This window comes from Lepisosteus oculatus, chromosome 2 (assembly GCF_040954835.1).
Source record: "Lepisosteus oculatus isolate fLepOcu1 chromosome 2, fLepOcu1.hap2, whole genome shotgun sequence".
Classification (NCBI taxonomy): domain Eukaryota; kingdom Metazoa; phylum Chordata; class Actinopteri; order Semionotiformes; family Lepisosteidae; genus Lepisosteus; species Lepisosteus oculatus.
The window spans coordinates 58,800,961-58,821,235 of record NC_090697.1 but is presented as its reverse complement, the minus strand read 5'-3'; the positions used below and the strand labels follow the sequence as shown (position 1 = coordinate 58,821,235).

Genomic DNA, 20,275 nt, shown 5'->3' with positions numbered 1-20,275 from the left:
AATGCGAATTTGTGAAACTATCCTTTTTTCAGTATTAATATTATGCAATGACTGGAAACTGACTACATAAAACTAAGTTGTTACACATTCCATTACAGAAAGTGTTTTAACCACTGCTGATACTGACTAACTGATAGAAATCCATTTTAATAAAAAACAAACCAAGGACACAAACACAATTCAATTAAATAAAGAATATTAATTACAATTAACTACATACAGAAATTCTATTCATTTACACATTTTCTTACTATTTAGATGCATGGAAACTGAATCAATTTTTCTTCACGTTCAGATTTCAGATGAAGATGCACCCATCGAGACCGATACAGCGGATGTACTTCTGTACTATGACTGCCCATTATACCGTACACAAAAAAGGGCTGGCTCTCTGTCTTCATCAGGACTCTCAACTAATTTCATCACTGCAATCTCTCTGCCAACAACGGTTTCACCTAATCACTGGGTCATAAGGGGGACAGCCCTTCTAAGCCAAGTGAATGAATAAAGGCTTTTAGAATCAAGCAGTTAATTTAAAAAAAAAAATTCCAAGCAATATAAAGTGGGTGTCTTATAATTCTTGTACTTCAAAAATCGCACTTTCTTAATAATGAATCTTTGGAGAACTCTTCTCAGACTTTCTAAAACACACATTTAAATATCCAGAAACACAATGACACCTTTTACTGTAAACCTTTATTTTTAAACAAAAAAAAGTACAATAAAAGCTTTCCATCTAGTGGACAAGAATGTCTGTCAGCTTTAACATCATTTCCCACTAGATCCAATACTTGAAAATGCGTTCTTCCCTGCATTAAAGTGCAATGCCTTCATAAGCATTTTATGCTATTTATTTTTAGTTTGGATTTTCATCCTGAATATCCAATAAGGTAATATGAGTAGCCTTTCTTAACCCATATGAAAAGGCATAGACAAAGACAAAATAAAAGGTCCTAGTGCACCAGAAAAGCTGTCTATAACAGGAAGGAATACACTTTATCAAATCAGATACAAATTTAAAATAACTATTATAGAAATGAGACTTTCTGAAGGGAAGAACAGATTTTCAACTACCAATCTGTAATGGCTTTTTCTGGAAACAAATTCACTGTTATTGCAGTTTCATAGCACAAAGGCAGGTTCAATGCAAATCTTAATTGGCTACAGTAGAAATTAAGCAGAATGTAATGAAGCATTGCTAAAATATCCACTACAAAATGTAATATATACTACAAATACTGTTCTTCATATTTTTAAATCACAACAAAAAAAACTTTCATGATAAAAACAGGCAAGCTATACTATTTACATTTCATGTCACTTGTTCACACATTTGCCTTTAATTGCTACAAAGCTAAATATCTACAGTGTTTTAAGAGCACGATTCAATGGGCCTTTTGAATTCTAACAAAAGACGTATAATGGCTTCTTCACCATTCTTCACAGTATCAGTAACTTTAGAATTACAATGTTAGACTCCAATCCACAAGTGGAAAACTTAAGTACTTTTTAAGTACAACTTTATAAATTAAAAGTCATGCTTGCATTTCAGATTAAAACTACAAATACTAAAACATTAAAATCCAAATTTGTCGTTTATTTCAAAGGCGTATCAAATTTGTTTTAAATAGCTCACAATTTTGTTTTTCAAATAAAGGTTTCTGTTACCCATATATTTTATGTGAACTCACCACTTATGGATGTAACCTGTCCAATTCCTTTTGTTGTTTTTTGCCTTCCCAAACAACTTTAAGCCATTATTTCAGTGAGTCAAATATCACGATTTCAGTAAAGAAAATAAATTTCATAATTTGTGAACGTGAGGTAGAAAAGCCAAATTACAAAAACTTTGGATAATGCAATCTCTCCTATAACACTCCTTCAAATTACCACACTACATTTATGTAAGAAACATTGTACAAAAATATTTAAAAATACAGATTATGCCAATCGCTCCTTTTCTACAATTTTCTGGTCCTGAGGGAAAAGTACTATAGTCACTGTACAGATAAAAAAAGAGCATTTAATTCTCCCAAAAAATACAATATACACAAGCAATATACCAAATGGTATATTTACAAGCAAAGCAACAAACTGCTAGAATTTGAGTAAAACCTTATGAAAACTGACTAATATATTGTTATCATGGGTATGTAGAAAAACAATAATGTATGTACATGACTATACATTTGGTGAGATTTGCCCCAACTGTGGCTGCTATTTTGATTTCTCAAAATGTGCTAACAAAAACGGACGGAGAGCTTTTTAAGCACTGCTCTTGGACCAAAATGAGTTAATTTCCTTTGCTTCTAATGCTAACACTTGAATGATGAAATGTTTCGTAAAGGGGGATTCATGACTAAAACACTTTCCTAAATTAATATAAAGACTTAAGATGAACTAGCCTCCTCTTAAGACATTTTTCCTCTGTGAAATATATACATCCTTATATTTTTTGCAGTCCACTGCTAACATTTTCCTTGGAAGAAAAATACATTAAACAAAAACGGAGGTATATCACTTAAAAACTAAGCTGCAATTTTGAGTTTACGCATTTGGTTTCCAATTGCTCAGTAAATCCCAGGGAAGATACGGTAACGCACTTGTCGACAGTATTCATCCCACGCTGATCCATATTTCTTTCGGCACTGGTGCTCATCACGAGCTTCACGGTGAATCAATAAGCAGGTGAAATAAATGATGTAGAAGTATGGCAAAATGTGGTTAAATCCTAACAAAGAAAAATAATTTAGTGCATTTCATTGGTGTTACTTTGTAATTTTTAAAATGCTTATCAACAATAATAATAAACTTTATTTTATATAGTGCCTTTAAAGGTGGCTTCTCAAAGCCCTTAAATCAAACAGTTTTTGATATTCCCATGAACAAATTCTTGGCAGTTCCTATTATTTTCCCAGTTCCGTCCAAATTTAGCAGAATTAAAATCTTTCTTCAGACACATCTCTATGAATCATGCAGTGTCATTAATCAAACGTCAAAACTGGACTTTTATTTGAATGAACTTTCTGATGATGGAAAAACTATAACCAAAGCTGGCCCGACACAGTGTGGATTTCTACTCCACAGTCTCAAAATAAAGGCATCATTTTAGCAATTACTCTGAAATGCTAGAAAAACTGATTACTTATTTTGTTTTTGAAGTTAAATTAATTAAACTGATGATTTGAAAATTAGAAATTGATTAAGTGTCTTGCATTTGTTCACTGACCTTATTTTTAACTGAATGTTTCTTATTAAAATATTTCAGATTGTAGACAAAAAAAATAACATTTGATGTTTTGAACTTAGTTATTCCTAAATCTGTTTCAAAATCAATTTACTTATAATGTGTAAGAATTACATGTTGTAATTAATCTTATTATTCATAATTCTTTGTGCTTTTGATCTTTTAATTTGAGTGTATGGACACAGCAGGGACCACTCTAAATCAACTTTTAAGTTACCGTAATATACAAGTTACATTCTTAAAACCTGTAACATTTAACAGCTATACTTTTACTTCCTTCACACACATACAATAATGCACAAATAAATCCTGAGATGATCAGATTTAAAAATTATCTGAAGCACAGACAGACAGATAAATACTACATTCTGCCAAGTCAGCACCCACATGTAAGCATCCGCCCACCCCTTATTTTGACCCAAGTCATAATTTCACTATGCATGAATACTATACATGTGCGTGAAACTAGATTTGGGACAAAATGCCATGGCTCGGCAAAGATGGTTCTTCTATCACAGTGCATGCGTTTACTTTACTGTTAAGACTTAAAACTGATAATATCCATAAAAGAAAGTAGAATGATAATCATGCACTGTTTTATGGATATGTTTGTTAGGTAAGATCAGATTTCTAATATCTGATATAAGACATTAATTGACTGAGTTGGTACAAAGGTCCCCACATGTTTATTTCCAATTTTTAACAATATGCCTGAGGGAAAAACTCAGAAAAGGGTTTTCTGATTAATCAAGGTTTTCAATACATTTAATGTGGCATTTAAAGCCATGCTGCGGTGCACAAAGATCTGATTTATTAGTCAAGACTTTGGAGGCATTCACACTGCTTACAGCACGCATAACCATACAGGGTTGATCATTAGATAGAGGCACACTCAGTATATTTTTATATTTGTCCTCAGAATTCAAATTCAAATATGGTTGAGAAACAAGAAAATTCATTCATGGAGAACTTTAACATTTACAGGAGTCCATTTCAACTGCACACACTACTATGAATTCGCCAGATACTCACCACATGGTAGAGACCAAGCCAGTGCCATGATAATGTCACCAAGGTAGTTTGGATGACGGACAAAACCCCATAAACCAGAGACTAACAGACTCTTTCCTGTTGCCGTTCGAATGGTGCGCAGATCTGAAGAGAAAATAATGAGAATCAGCACCAATCCCCCCATTGGAAAAAAAATTAGTGAGTATCAATAATTTTTTACTTACGTGACAATTCTGGAGCATAAGGATTTCTTCTGAATGCATTCTTCTGGGAGTTGGCTTTACGGAACACAAGGTACCCAAATGCTAAAGAAAATAGATTTTTTTTAACAAAAGAATTTGTGGCTTGTCTCCACTATTTCATTTCAGCTGAAATTTGGTTTGAGGGTAATTCACTAAGGTAACAGTGATCAGACACCAAATAACACTGCACGCAACAATACAGTTGTACAATTTTAAACATTCTTTAAAATTAGTCATTCTCTTTGCATTCCTACTTGACAATTATATCTTGGTATATATCCAAGCCCACAACAACAATCAGAAGGTAGAATCTGCTTAAATTAGGTAGATCTACTAATGTTTTATTCATTTTTCTCATTCAGTGACTTGTCTCCCTACTTAAAGAGACATGGAGGATCCAAGATTAAATTGACCTAATAATGGAAAAGACCAATGTTCATTTATATTACTCAGAAGACTACTATAAGAAGTACGATTCATGAATCTCCAGGCCACTAACTATGGCATTTCACAAGGGCATAATACTACTTCATCATAAACTTCTGATATTGCGTAGTACAGTGAACAGAAAAATACTGTTAATTATTTCTAATATACAGTGCGGAATTTTAATTTTAACAGCACAAACATGATCTTACTTACAGTTAAGGATAATGATAACTGCTACCAGTGGCCAAGACAGGTCATTAGGATGCTTCACCAAGTAATATGCCTGCAAGCTGTATGTAAATGGCACCCAAACCAAATCTCCAAAAGCCAGCATGAATCCAAAGCCATCATGAACGATGTCCATTGTGGTTAAAATAGCTTCCTACAAAGAACAGATTCATTTTCTGAAAAAAGTTTATCTTTTTAAAATTCCTGCCATGTGCAAATGTTATAATTCAGTAAATCAATCATTTGATTTATTTTGATGAATTTTGAATATGTAGAGCTGAATTTTTAGTTGTAAGACAATTACTTTGAAGTATTTCTTTGGTTAAGTCAAATAAAACATTTTATTGAGAGAAAATTTGATAACCACATGTCAAATGGTCACTTTTTCATACAAAGAAGTTTAATATAAACTCAAGAGTTAAATGTAAAAGTGTAGTCTGTCACTCTTTTCCACTCCTACAGGTGCTTAGACAGACTCCTAATGCTTGTCCTCCTGGCTGCAAATATACATCAGATTTACAACCCACGGGAGTGACCAATTACCCCCAGAGCCAATCATACATAGTCTTTTCTATCTGGAGAATTTCATTTGCTGTGGATGCCAATTATTCAATTACACCAGGTGTGGGTAATTTTCACTTCAACAGGGTGGATATAAAAAAGCCACTAAATTCATTATCACCCAAGGACAAGACAAATGTATATTTAAAACAACTGTTTCGCCCATAACCATGACATCTTTGACAAGCAAAATGGACCAAGAAATTGAATGAGGCCTATGTATTATTACAACTGAGGTAATACAAGCTATTGAAAAGAAAACAAATTCCAAAATGATTACAAGAGACTTTAATCAGCATAGAAGAAAACATTTTACTATTAACAAAAGTATTTAAAGTTTTTTTAGATGTTAAAGCTTCTCTTACCTCATGCCAAAGAGCATCCAAAACATATAAAAGTTGGAAGCTATTAACCAGTATCATAGCCACAGATGGATAATCCAACTTGTGAAGTTTCATTTCGGCAACCAGCATTGCCAAGTTAATCACAACCTGGAATTAAAATGAAACAAAAAAATGCTACTGTGTCCGAAGGTTTCTAGATTCTGCCCCAGCCAAAATACTGTTTAAAGGTATTCAAGTGTTCTTAAAGAATATTATATGTACACCAAAAAACTGACTTGTAAAGATATTAAGCTTGTCAATTCAGTATCAAAACAATGTCCTTGTGCAGTATATACCTTTATATAGTTTATGCATGGCATATAATGTGTGCTTTGTTGTTGTTTTCAAAACTTACTTTTCCTGTGACCCTCAGAAGTTGACTAAAATAAGTATTTTGACCTTTTGACCACTAGATGGTAGTGTACACAGACGAAACGAATATTGTTTTAATTCAGCAGTTGCCCACACTTACGCAGGTAACAGACAATTCACTATAAATTAGAAGTGGCACACACCCTTTATGTAAAAAAGGAAAGCAATAGAAATATAGTTGGGACACCTGAAGATCACATTAATCTAGAAAAGCATATAAAAAAAAAGATGTTTACTACTCACCCAACCAATTAAACCTGGACGCAGCTCACAGAAGTATTTGAGATCAAAGTTTTTAATTCGTGGATTAAGTTCATGCCCAATGAAAAAATCATAAATTATGTTACCTAAAGGTAAAGGACAAAAGAAATTTCCAGATAAGAAATAAACATTTACTAATAAATCTAAGCGTGTTCTATTTTCCAATAATTATTCAAAAGGAATAGTGTTTTGTTTTCCAAATAATAATAATAAAAAAAAACTTTATTTTATATAGCGCCTTTAAAGGTGGCTTCTCAAAGCGCTTTACAGGATGACAATAACAATAAATAAGAAGACTACAACAATAAATAAGAAGATTGCACAAGATAGGACACAATTATAATTACAACAATACAACAATAACAATAGAGGAGACGGTGGAAGGTGGTATTAAGAAGAGCAGAGGGGTGAAGAATGGAACCAGTTAAGTAAAGGCTTTTCTGAAGAAGGTTTTGAGTCTGGATTTGAAGGAGTTTAGAGAAGGTGACTCTCTGATATCCTTGGGCAAAGAGTTCCAGAGCTTGGGGGCATAGCAGGAGAAGGTCCTGTCGCCCATACAATGTAGACGGGCTTGGCGGACAGTAAGGAGGGCAGAATTTGAAGAGCGGAGGTTGCGAGGTGGGGAGTAGGGCGATAAAAGTTCAGACAGGTATTGAGGTGCCAAGCCATGTAAAGCCTTATAGGTGAGCATGAGGATTTTAAAGTCTACGCGGAATTTGACCGGAAGCCAGCGCAAGGACAGGATAGGAGTCATGTGAACACTTGCACTAGACCTGGTCAGGATTCTGGCTGCTGAATTTTGGACATACTGCAGCTTGTTCAGAGTAGATTTAGATACCCCAGGGAGTAGAGCGTTGCAGTAGTCAATTCGAGAGAATACAAATATGTTGATCAGCTTTTCAGGCACAGTTAATGATGGCATAGGGCGTAGTCTTGCGATAGTTCTAAGGTGAAAAAAAGATGTTTTGACAGTATGCTGTACATGTGGGTCGAATGTTAAGTCAGAATCGAATATAACCCCAAGGTTTTTCAATTTTGATTGAAGCTCAAGTACAGAGCCATCTACAGACAGGGTTACAGGACTGGCTTTACGAAGTTGATGGGGGGTACCAATAAGCATGACTTCAGTCTTGTCACAGTTAAGATGAAGGAAGTTTTGAGTCATCCAAATTTTTTTGTCAGAGATGCAATTAGATAGAAATAAAAACTTGGAACAGTGTTTACCCTCAGCACGAACACTCACCAGAATTTCCACCAGGTGCAAGATCATCATTAGGTGCCCAGCGTGAGCGTACATAGAGGTAAACACTCAGGAAAAGAGAAAAGAGCATTGCAGAGACTGCAAACTGAAGAAAATGCTCGTGAATGTAGCTCAAGTCCACCTGTTGATATACAGCTGTTCCTAGCACTGCTGCGCTAAGGATGACTGAATAAAACCCTGAAGGGAGGGCGAACAAAAAGACAGATTTAATACTTCACATACAATGCTATTACAAACATCAAAGAAGATACAATTAAAAAGGTGAATGGAGATGTTTAATATGTGAGCCAAGTATTAGCAATTCACAGGTAAAAGCCTGTCTTTCTACATTGACCTGATAAGTCCAAAATCCAAGCCAGGGAACCAATTCATTTTCTACCCTAAAGTAAAGACTGCTAAGGCAAGACGAATACTCCGTCGACCTTGACTGTGGGTTTCTAACAATTGTGAGCTTTAACTGTTTACCTTCTTCCAATAAGGTACAAATTTTTTTGTATCAAACCGGAAAATACGTATTTGCACTTTTGTGTTCATAAATGATTTTAAAGTAAAAGAACAGTACAAATACCAAAGGGAGAACTTACCATTTATTCTGTATTTTAACTTTTTTCCACTGCTGAGAGGCAATCCCTCGACAACCTTAAATTAAAAAATACACGTAAATAGTACTTTCAAATTTAATCAATTTTAAAATTCTAAAATCACAGAACAGCTCTAATTAAAGGAACAATAGCAAAAGTCTTAATAATCAACAGAAAATAACATAATCCTTATTATATTACTTCACAATAGGAAAAATATATTGTGAAGCATATAAGTATTAATAAGACATTTGTGCCAGTAATTTAATTAAACAGAAACGTTAGTCCATCATCAATACAAGTACAAGTCATGAGTAACATTAAACCATTAACAATTCAAAAAGCAGAGATGGATTCATACTGTTCTTTACCTTCCCAATCGGCAAAAGGTACAGGAATGCCTGAAAGAGGAACCAGAGCACTACGATACCAAAAACTTCGAAGTCCCACAGCGTTTCAATAGCAGGCAAGGCGGGAGGGAAGTTCAGGACACTGGGATCACCCAGGTTGCACATTAGCAGGAGAGAAAAGACAACAGCCGGGAGAAGTAACACCATGAAGAAAGCCCCTAAAATAGAGAAGTCAGATGAATCTTAAGAACATGTCAACCTTATACTCAGGATAATGACTTTAAGTGAAGTATGCCATGGGGTCAGATTTAAAAAGCTACCACCTTTCTACGATGAAAATGAATATTTTGGGACTATTATGGCAGAAATAATTTTAGTTCAATGATTACTTGTACTTGTTAACAATAAATTTCTTATAAGAGCCTCGTCGTGCTAAGTGAGAAAGTGAGTTTTAAAATGTCACGGTTATGATTCAAACACTACGTTTACTTTCACTTGATTTTACATGTACCAACTACAAATGAGTCACCTTTTAACACATCACTGCCGTTTTGGATCATGATGGTGCTGTAATCTTGTTTACTCACTTTAATGTAATTCAACATGTGTAGTGACCATTAAGACAGGCAGTTTTTGTTGCTCTTGACTTACCTATCTTTCCTCCAAATTCCAGTTCAATTGTCTTAGGCACTATGGATTTCTGAGACTTTAAAAGCACTTTCTCCTCTCTCTCCACCTCTTCTGGTTGAGCAGTTTTGGTAGTGGCTTCTTCCCTCCGGGGTCGCAGGTTGTAACGTACCTCCATGCGGTTCTTCTCCATTTCAGACTCAACCTTTTGCTGTAAAAACAAATCATTGACATTTCAACACCCAAGAGCAAACAATGAAATGATTCTAAAAAGAAAGAGCTAGACGTCTATAATACCAATATATCAATTAATTACTTTCAAACAAAATTACACGGTAACAATAAAATGCAATTGAAGAAATTCTGAAAAAAAGTATCATGACAAATGATAAATACTTTTGCAAAGCTAACCCATTAGCCATTACTATTAACTCACACCTTGCTGTATGGAGAGAAGCATTTCATAAGTTAATCTAGGGCTTTTAGGCTACTCATACACTTATCGTTAGCATTGAAGCTCCCCGACCGCACACATTACAATTAAACAATGCAAGAAGGAATTTTCATGAGAAGGGTATGTGATGTAGCAGCTCATTTTTAGTCTGTGCTAGGTTATTTAATTTATATTGTTCAAAATAAGTACTGTATTATAGAAAACAAGGTTTTAAGAAAAACAAGAAGGAAGTAAAACAGTAAGTTAATACTATACTTTGGTAATGTTTAAAATGTAACAAGTCCACAAATGTGCTGTTGTTTTATTCATATTCATCATTTTGAGTCATTCTATGTATTTTTAATCGACTTTTGCTGATAAAAACATAATCAGAAATGGACAGAGCTTTAGCCAAAAATAATAATGTAATTATCAACCCTAAAATTACTGAAATTGATCATGTTATTCGTATTAGGATTCATGCATTCTAGTCCAATAATGTCAGTTGCACCATATTAGTCAAGCAGAAAGGCTTTTCAAACAACTTAACGTTTGAAGTTAATGTAAAAACGATGCACTCGGACAAATCCTCTCCAGCGATTTTCTTTCAGTGATACAAACTACTGAATAAGCAGTGAATAAAAATAAATTCAACAGTAGTCTACTGAGTACAGAATCTCAATTTTTACTTGACCTTTTACATTAACCATTCATGTCTTACACTAGAATGAAGGAAACTGCATTTGGAATAGTTTGGGCTCTTACAAATAACTGGAATATTTTTACTGAGGTTTCCTGAAAATGTTGCACAGACGTCTCAGTGACATTCCCATTTAATTCCTCGCCTCTCACCTCAATGACGTTATGGGCAGTGTCATTCTCCTCTTTCTTTTCTTGCTGATTGTTGGTACTGTTCACAACAGGCTTTGCCTGGGACAAAAAAAAGTTGATACCATGAAAAAACAGAAATCTAAAGAGAAAAGGCTTGAAAATATACAGGGAAAAATAGTGCCACTGCTCCAGCAATAATGACAAAAAACAAATGCAAATATGTTGAAAATGCTGTTTAACAGATCACTGCAAGGGCCAAAGAGCAAAACCAAACTGGAGTCTCCAGAGGATCAGAAAGAATTCTAACTGATGTATGGTTCAATTAATATCATTGTCTAGAGGTAGACTTCATTCCAATGGTGTGAATAGTGACCTGTATACAAGAGGGGGTTAAATTCACACAAGGAAGCAAGCCATTCGTTTCTACTCTGCTGAAGTACAACTGTCTTCTGGGATTTGATGGTGGAGTCTGCTGATTTAAAAAAAAAACTTATGCTTGTATAAATAAGACTATAAATGACATAAAAGGGATAACAAAAATAACCTGTGTAATTCCTAGTGTAAATTATGATACAAAGCATAGTATGAAGGTACAAAGCAACTAACTGTCCTCCAACATGTCCAACGTCATAGACGTCTACTAAACAGTATAAATGTTATGCCAAACAGCTTTGCCACTTCCATCCCAATGAGAAATATTCTAATATTATAAAGAACAAACATACAAAGAATATATTCCCATTAATGCCACAGAAGCTAGCTCATTGCATGGCTAATCATGGTGAAGCTATTAAGAAAAACAGACCTTCCACTGTGGCAATCCAGAGGCCCTTGTGACCTAAATCCAGAGTAAGGGTATCACAACTCAGACACACTTGGTCAGTCATAGGAGGTGAATTGCAACGAACCTGTAAGCTAGTTTTCTCTGTAGATTTGTTGGCAGGAATGTGTCCAAGTCCCCCAGACGGGAATTTCTGATGTCAGCCACATCTACGTTATTCACTGCCATGTTATAAACAAGTATCTCTTCAAAACATGAACTTCTTATGAATGTAAAAAACGGAACCAAAGCATTTGGTCCAAGTTCAACAGACTACGGAACAGCTTCTACCTCCAGGCAATAAGACTGCTAAATAGCCAACCTGCAGCTCCTTTAGCAAATCACCTGTAATGGCTACATGGACCCACAGTTTTCACTGTATTCAGCAAAGCTGCATTACTTGTATATATTGCATACACCATGGACACATAGCAGCTCTACTCATAGTGATTTTTATTCTGTTTCTATTACATCTACTATTATGTAACCTTAATTTTGTGATTTTTGTGTTTTTGTGATTCTTGTGAGCTTGCAGAAAAAACATTTCATTGCCAGCAACTACTGCTGCACAATGTATTGTTGAGCATTTGATAAAACACTTTGATTTGATATTGCAATGTTCTTTCCTTCTCTTCGCGGTTACCTCCTATGTTCAAGTTGTTTATACACCTCTTGGCCAGATCATCTTGGTTCTGTACTGACTTGTCTAGTTAAATAAAGGATTATCATTATTCAATCATTGTGCTCCATTTGCTTAAGTCAAGCATATGTACATGTGTAGATGTGCAACGCAACATCTTTCTTGGACACATCCTGACGTACATGTTGTCTATGTCATAAAGCACTCAAAGGCATTCAGTGAAGAGTGAACTATAGAAAGTCGTTTTCCTACCACAGGAGACAGCTTGACTTCCAGGACCTCCTGGATCTTGGTCTCCTTGCGCACATCTCTGCTTCGCGAGGACGAGCGGCGTGCAGGCCTGCCAGGGGAACGGGAGCGACTGCGCCGCCGGGATGGAGAGTTGGAGCGGCCTCTTCGCCGAAACCCCGAGATCCGCTGGACATGTCGAAAAAAAAAGGCCCTTTACACGTACTAATAACACACATTTGGGGAATCGCAGAACAGACCCATCACAAACGGCTCCAAGACTGTCAGTGTGCAAGCAGGTACAGGCTTGTGACTAACTTCACAGCAACTGTAATTCATAACTGGGTGCTAGCTGCAGATGTTCAAAGTGGGAGCAACCAAAAAATGTATCTGGAAATACACAGGTGTCACTCCATCACAGAAATTAAAAACGGATAGCACAAAATATACTGTTGCTCTCTAAAGTATAGATGGACTTGGCTTTTCCAGGGTGATTCTGTTTCATTATTCTTTAAAAAAACGTAAAAAACAGTAAATGAGTGCTCTTCTCCCTACACTATTGAGTATTGAGGAGTCTATTGAGCTTTAAATGAACTACAAGCACAGGTAAAAGGAAATTAGAACAGTCACAAGAGAGAAAAGAATATTGCAAAGTTTGGAGAATGTGAATATAAGTGAATATTTCACTGAAGTGTATATCAAGAGAGAAAACAGCTGATCAAAGAAAGTTATAACGCTAGTATAGAAGAGTGACTTATTACAGGCAATAGAAGAAAACATGACCTGGATGTATGCTAACCAGCTGTAAAAAAGGAAATGAAGGAGACCTTCCTGAGATCATGCAACAGCAGTAAAGGATGCAAAAAGCTAACAATATGGCATATTTACATTTTCAGAATAATAATAATAATTGCTTACACTTATATAGTGCTTTTCTGGACACTCCACTCAAAGCGCTTTACAGGTAATGGGGACTCCCCTCCACCACCACCAATATGCAGCATCCACCTGGATGATGCGACGGCAGCCATAGTGCGCCAGAACGCTCACCACACATCAGCGATCAGTGGGGAGGAGAGCAGAGTAATGAAGACAATTCATAGATGGGGATTATTAGGAGGCCATGATTGGTAAGGGCTAATGGGAAATTTGGCCAGGACGCCGGGGTTACACCCCTACTCTTTTCGAGAAACACCCTGGGATTTTTAATGACCACAGAGAGTCAGGACCCCGGTTTTACGTCTCATCCAAAGGACGGATTTATGGTTTTATGATTAAGTTAATCACAGAAGATTAATTCTCAAATTGCTGACAGTGGGCAATCACGGCAGTACAGGTGTTTGGACTAAGAACTGGTTGATAGATAGGAGAGGAGTACAGATAAAGTGTAACTGCTCAAACCAGAATAACACATACAAAGATTGTAGATAAGAGCTTGAAGACACCTCTGAAAAAGACTGATGTGCTTCTTAAGAATGTTTTATCTTGAAAACAATACAAAAATGGATTATGGATGCAATAAAAAGCCAAGTAAAATATCTGGATATATAGTCAGGAGTGCAGAATTAGGATTAAAGTTTTAAGCATACTATGTTAAAATTGTACAAAGCACTAGTAAAACCATATTACATAAATAAAGAAACAAATGTACAACCCTAGTCACCATATTACAAGAAAGATATTATTGCTATGAAATCTGTCCAGTAGAGAGCAACCAGTTACACAAAGGGTTTAAAGGAGTCTCCTACACTGACAGATTAAAAGAACAGATCTTTATTAAAGCTGAACAGAGATGAGATTACTATGAGGGGACTTGATTCAAGTATCCAAACAAATCTTAAAAGGCTTTCACAAAGTCAGTCCAAAGGATTTTTTCCAGAATCAAGTTAAAAACAAACCAGGACACACGGTGAAGCTGTGTTTAAGTGCATTCGAACCTGAGAACAGGGGGGCACATCTCTATACAAAGAGTGGTGGAAGTATGGAGCAGCCTTGCTGCACTGCTGTCAAATATGATACCCTGACTTGTTTCAAAAAACATTTGAAATGCTTAGGTGACCTAGCTACTAGCCATCAAGTGAACTAGATGAGCCTTCTCTCATGTGTAACTTTCTAACTTATGTTCTTAAGTTGGATTTACATAATCAATAAGAAAAACCGTTGTACGCAAACATTCGGGCACCACTGTAGCTTGGATCTTTTTGAATAGTTAGCAATGTGCCTTTTTTTAAGCTTGAGTGCTCATGTCCAGAGATCGAGACTTTGCACTAATTCAGATTAATTTTAAGAACAAAACCTTGTAATTGTGGCATATTGTGGCCTTATCTAAACCCCCTCACTCGTACAAAGTACTTTAAGCAATGTTTTAAGACAATGGGCTTTAGAGAAGCAATGCTTTTAGAGAATGGGCTTTAGAGAACACAGGACATCTTACCCGAATATCAGATTCCTTCAGTTCCAGTTCAGTGCCATCCTTGTACTTCACCGTGTAGAGCTCAGTGGGAGCATCAAAATTCATCACCTTCACCTCATAATAGAGACTGCTACCAGGCCAGCGCCCCATCACCATCTCCCCACTCTGAAACTTGCTGCTCGGCATTGTCTAAAACCTACCTAGAAACAAACAATTTAAAAATAAAAATAAAGTAATTTAAGGCGCACAGCTGGAAATTGGAAAATAGGAAGAACTCAGTTTCTCAGAACAGGGGAAATTATGCATATAACAGCCTCCTTTTATCTGGATACTCTAAGGAAGATTAGGTCACAAAACAGTAAGCAATTTATAAGGATTTGTACAATTAATGTTACAATGAACTAATCCTAACACTCAACAGTGTGTTGCAATAACTTTCCCATCTAGTGTGAAATACAACTTATTTCATACTTTAACCACATGGCACTAAATTTGAAGGAAAATGACAACAGCTGTTTAAGGATTGTACATTTCTGACATCTAATAACCATGTCTAAAACTATGAATATGGTAGAACTTGTGATTCTGAAGTATGATTCAGCTGCTGAGCCTTTTTCAAGTGAGCTACACATCAACACAGCTTCCCACTCAAACATAATGCAGACTTCTTATGAACCCACAAAATCCTTTTCAGACCCGGACTGTCTTGTACTTCTTGTATTTATCTTTTACTTTGACATAAAATTCACAGGAACAGTATTTTTCAAGTTAATTAACATCCCAGAAGAAACAGTAAAGAGGCATTGTACTCATACAGTAGTAACAAATACTAAAGCTAGGATGTAAGTAGTTTTGTGAGCAATGTGCTTTTCACCAAACTGCTGACAACTATTCCCAGCGTGGTTACTCTGAACGTTTGAAAACGGTTCAATACTGCTTCTTTTGTTCACTTTGTCAATAGCCATTGTACAAAGCAATCAGCAACATACAGATACTTACTGAAAGTCCTTTATCAGACCTCCCTGAATTATCCAATCATACAAAAACACACAACTCTGATCCTTGGTATGTAGTTACCTTGTACACAAGGGGGCGTGTAATGGGATGTGTAATTATGTTCTTTGATTTTTTAATGTCTGCAGCAGTACTGCCTCTTTTGTTGATGTTTCTTTTTAGGTTAAACAGACCATAAGTGAACAAGAAGAAAAGAAAAATCAGCAATTTAAAAGTGCTGATGCACACACCAGGAGAAGACAGTGGCAGATTGTTTATAATTCACTCCACTGCAGCCATTCATTCTAAATATGTAAATATTAATAGAAATCACATTAGTAAGTCACACAGTTACTAAATTTCTTTAGTAGAATAGACAAATAATAGAAATGTAAATGTCTAAAACTCAAAACTAAAAGATTCCATAGAATAAGTAATAAATATATAACTACTGTACTCCAGTATGACAGCACTGGAATTTCAGGAGTTGGATGCACCAGTAAGAAAACGAGATCCTGTACTTTATTTCATTGCCAGGGACAGTCCAACAGCAGGTCAGATGGGGAAACTGACAGAGCCACAAGCAGCACTGCTGTCACATTTCAAGAGGGAAAGCTGGTATCGCAACGGTGTTACATACGTAATATAGAAAACCTTATCTTACAATAAATAATACCAGGAACAGTAAAAAAAAATCATAAGGTTGCCTTGGCGAGTTTTAGTACGGTACATGTCAATCTATCCCTTAAATGATACTCATCTCAGTGGCCCAGTTTGCAGGCTTATTAGCTTTGAACATGATCTAAGGGTGTCCGAGTCTTTTGTTCCCTTTCCTCCGTGATCATTATTATTCTTATTTATTGTTGTTGTCATCCTGTAAAGCGCTTTGAGAAGCCACCTTTAAAGGCGCTATATAAAATAACGTTTATTATCATCAACTTCGGCAGCCGGGAAAACCTCTCGCCCTGGCCTGGGAATAAGGGAGCCTAAGAGGCGGGGCTTCGCACTACATTACTTTAACCCAGTCTCTTCTGGGCGGCTTAAGGATTTCACATTTTAACGACCTGAGAGAAATTCAGGCTGCACTGACAGAAGTGAAGTTTATTTATATGAAAGTAAACCCACAGGCGGCCCTCTGGAGGTTAGTGGTCGCAGACTCTTCTCCACTCGGCCAGACTACTGAACACTGAAAGCGGCCCAAACTTTAAAAGTCCGCCACGTTGTTCCAATAAACGCAAGAGACGGCAAAATGTTGTGTTAGACGTACAGCGCAGAGGCCCGAGCAGCGCCGCAGAATTTCGCTTAAAACAGGAAATGTGGCCTCACAGTGTCCTGGTATCTCTCTGTACATTTAAGCAAAATGAAACCTCGCATTGCCGCGCTAAGAGAGATGCCCCGGTGGTGTTTAAAAGCAAGAAATGAAAATGCGTCACCAACGTAATTCCGGTTTAGCGCCGCTCTTTCTCAAACCTGCTGTAGTGGGTTCAACTGAAGTGAACATGAGCCGAACAACTAACCTCTGACATAAAAACAACCTGAAAAGAGCTGCACCCCGATTTTACAGAGACGTTTGGTTGTGGATACGTACAGCAACATAAAACGGCATTAATTGCTGCTTGGTTTTTGTTTTACTAAATGCAACATTGTCATCTTGTATAAAAAGACCAGATCGAATGACTTTAAATTACAGTACAAAGGCGTCTGCATTATAAATTATGCAGGCCACTTGGTAAATATATATAAATTAAAGGTGGAAGACGGGCACGGACTCTCGTTTCAGTTTCACCAAGTAACAGGTCAGAGAATGGCAACAATATTCAGAAATTAAAGTCTCCACCGTTGGGAGAAAACAAGTCCCGAAACAGTATCGGCTCCTTTAACAAACAACAAACCGGGTGACACCGGAGTGGAGGGAAAACGTCACGATTCAAACATTGCTGGCGTTTAAACCCAGTTATAAAGCGTGTGGTGCAGCGCCGAGCGCCAGGAAACGATGCAAGAACAATCTGAGCAGGTGCGAGTCGCCCCCCAGTTACTGAACATGAACTGGCGCCAGAGTCAAATCAAAAACTGGAAAAGGCAGAAAAAAACAACGAGAAGACAGACATGTTATTAGGCCTTTCGCGCGAAATGAGAGAAACAACGCCCTTAAGACCACGTTTACCAAAAAAAAAATACCGACCGATCCCTGTGGTTATTATTACGACTCTAATGGTTATTATAAACCACAAAAGGCACCTTATTGCCACAATCCAGGGATTAAAATAGGGAGAACCGCCACCAAAGCGCGGAAAGTAAAGAAGTCACCAGGTTAAACCCAGCACATGTAAAATTCGCCCTTAAGGGTTAACTTGGAAGGGTTTTCGCGATCTCTGGTTCGAGTTTTGCGCCTTCGCTCCAGTTTTCACTTCACGGATCCCGAGGCAGAAGAGGCGACCACAAAACAACATCGGCGTGCAATTTACACCCAAAAGTTACTACTGCAATCCAGAGCCTGCTAACCAAGTGAAAACAAAATGAAGTGTGCTTACCTTGGAGTCACGTACACCGAAATCAGCGATTATGACCCAATATGTGATGTAATTAGTTTAAAAACGATTAATAATTATAAGTCTAAACAGTACGTTCCACCTCCCTCTCACAGGCAAGCCCCTGGCGTCGGTGATAGCGCGAAGGCTACTGATTGGTCCGTCAGAAAGAGTTTGAAAATTTCAAGCGACGCTGATTGGCGAGGCGGGGATCACGGGTCGACAATGATTGGAGCTAAGGCGAAGTCAAACAAACCGGCTTGTCCTGCAGCTCTTTGAGTCTTTTAGGCGAGTGACACAAAATGGCTGCGGTAGAGAGTGGTGTTCGGAGCGCGGGAGCGGAGAGGCTTTTGCTACCTCTTTTAAGAGCATGATCACCGAGTGAATAAACCGTGCGGACTTTCTTTGATTTTGTGATATCCACTGAAATAAAGGTTTCGTTTAAAAAGGTATACGTAAATTAACCGTTGCACATTTTGTATATCTGTATTTTATTTTTAAAGTGATTATGAGCATATTTTGCACACACCTATTTATTTCGTATTACAGTACGTATTTTAATTTTTCGCCAATTCATACGTCTGTTTTTGCTTGTTTTGGGCTAGGCTGCTGTAAAACCTCAATTTCCCTTCGGGATCAATAAAGTCTTATTCATCTCTTGTGTTCCGTAGTCTGTTGCGACACACTCAGGAAACCAACGGGAAATCCTATTATTTTAAACTGAGGTGCTCAATTACTTAACATTTTAGCATTTGTGCATTTCCATTTGTAGCTAAAACTAACGTACACAGTAAGGTAGCTCTGATATAACTTTGCTCTGCTGATAGGCAACGTCAGTTAATACGCACTTGAGCATTACGCTAAAATTGGTTTATTGTTTCTTGTAATTTCGCTATGATTTGGTCTAGGCAAATACCCATTTATAAAAAAGTTATAGATGTGTACGCAACACAAGAGATGAATAAGACTTTATTGATCGCGAAGGGAAATTGAGGTTTTACAGTAGCCTAGACCAAAACAAGCAAAAGCTAATCTGTATGTATTATCTTGCCTTATAAAATCACTAACAGCATTAAAGAAAGATAAAAATGGACAACGAAGGAGTGAAAAGGGGGCATTCCGTTACTTGAGATTTGTAAACCCGGCTTTTGCAGCAAAAGTCAAATGCGAGTTTAAAAAATCCATTTTTTTTCAGATCTCATCACCATCAACTCTTATTGGAATTATTTAGATTCTGTCTTGGTAATCAATATCTCCGTTTTGTCTTCAGCACATTCACAGTAAAAAATCATCTATAGTTCTATGACAATCAATGATTTATGATTTGTCTATTTTGGCATAGGATTTGGAATGTAATGCAATTTCCTTCCAGGTTTCGTTGTTAATACCATTTTATTTTCTCAGTTTGCCAAAAAGAATGTAATGTAAAAACGTATTGTTTTTCACAGAATACAGTCCCTTCCTCTGCCAAAAAACAATACAACACATCTTGATACCAGACATTGCAGATTTGTTGCCGTGTTTCAGAAATAGATCAATGATAGACCCAACCTACAGTAGTGTGATCACATGATACTGGTAAACATAAAAGGGTCTGTTTTCCGACCTGTTTAGGTGAATACATAAATATGCACAGACTATAGTGGGCTTATCAGGAGCTGAATCATCTTGGAAAACGATATTTGGAGCGGTTAAAAACACAGTACTACACAAAGGGGATGTGTCCAATCAAATGAAAGAATGGAGCATGAGGTATGCATCAGCTCTGACATTCTTAAAAAAACTCTAAAGAAGGCAGATATAATATAGGTATGTAACCTTCTACCGTGCACTCAA

At 36.7% G+C, this 20,275-nt stretch overlaps 2 protein-coding genes across 6 annotated transcripts in view; one reads left to right on the top strand and one right to left on the bottom strand.

Annotated features, from left to right (window-relative positions):
- LOC102683494 (dynein axonemal heavy chain 6) overlaps positions 1 to 3,198 on the top strand; it is a 120,903-nt gene extending 117,705 nt beyond the window's left edge. For all 5 annotated transcript variants that reach the window (XM_015345202.2, XM_015345196.2, XM_015345211.2 and 2 more), the window contains one exon: positions 296 to 3,198. In XM_015345202.2, coding sequence (XP_015200688.2) covers positions 296 to 508 — 213 coding nt within the window. In that variant the 3' untranslated portion in view covers positions 509 to 3,198. The remainder of the gene's footprint in view (positions 1 to 295) is intronic.
- Positions 678 to 18,779, bottom strand: lbr (lamin B receptor). Its single transcript, XM_069179807.1, has 14 exons — positions 18,443 to 18,779; positions 14,940 to 15,118; positions 12,530 to 12,694; positions 10,839 to 10,916; positions 9,578 to 9,764; positions 8,948 to 9,144; positions 8,580 to 8,634; positions 7,978 to 8,172; positions 6,717 to 6,820; positions 6,084 to 6,209; positions 5,143 to 5,311; positions 4,483 to 4,563; positions 4,280 to 4,402; positions 678 to 2,731 (listed from the first exon to the last, which is right to left on the bottom strand). The coding sequence occupies exons 2-14, from the start codon at positions 15,102 to 15,104 to the stop codon at positions 2,571 to 2,573; spliced, it is 1,806 nt and encodes a 601-aa protein (XP_069035908.1). The 5' UTR covers positions 15,105 to 15,118; positions 18,443 to 18,779; the 3' UTR covers positions 678 to 2,570.
- Between the last annotated feature and the right edge of the window lie 1,496 nt (positions 18,780 to 20,275).

What these genes read in the sequence shown, in the direction of transcription:
- lbr (XM_069179807.1), bottom strand. Translation starts at nt 15,104, where the DNA reads ATGCCGAGCAGCAAGTTTCAGAGTGGGGAGATGGTGATGGGGCGCTGG. An exon ending in AAGTCAAGCTGTCTCCTGTG is followed by an intron (nt 10,917 to 12,529) that starts GTAGGAAAACGA and finishes TTTTTGTCCCAG; the next exon opens with GCAAAGCCTGTTGTGAACAG. An exon ending in TGCACCTGGTGGAAATTCTG is followed by an intron (nt 6,821 to 7,977) that starts GTGAGTGTTCGT and finishes CTTTACCTTTAG; the next exon opens with GTAACATAATTTATGATTTT.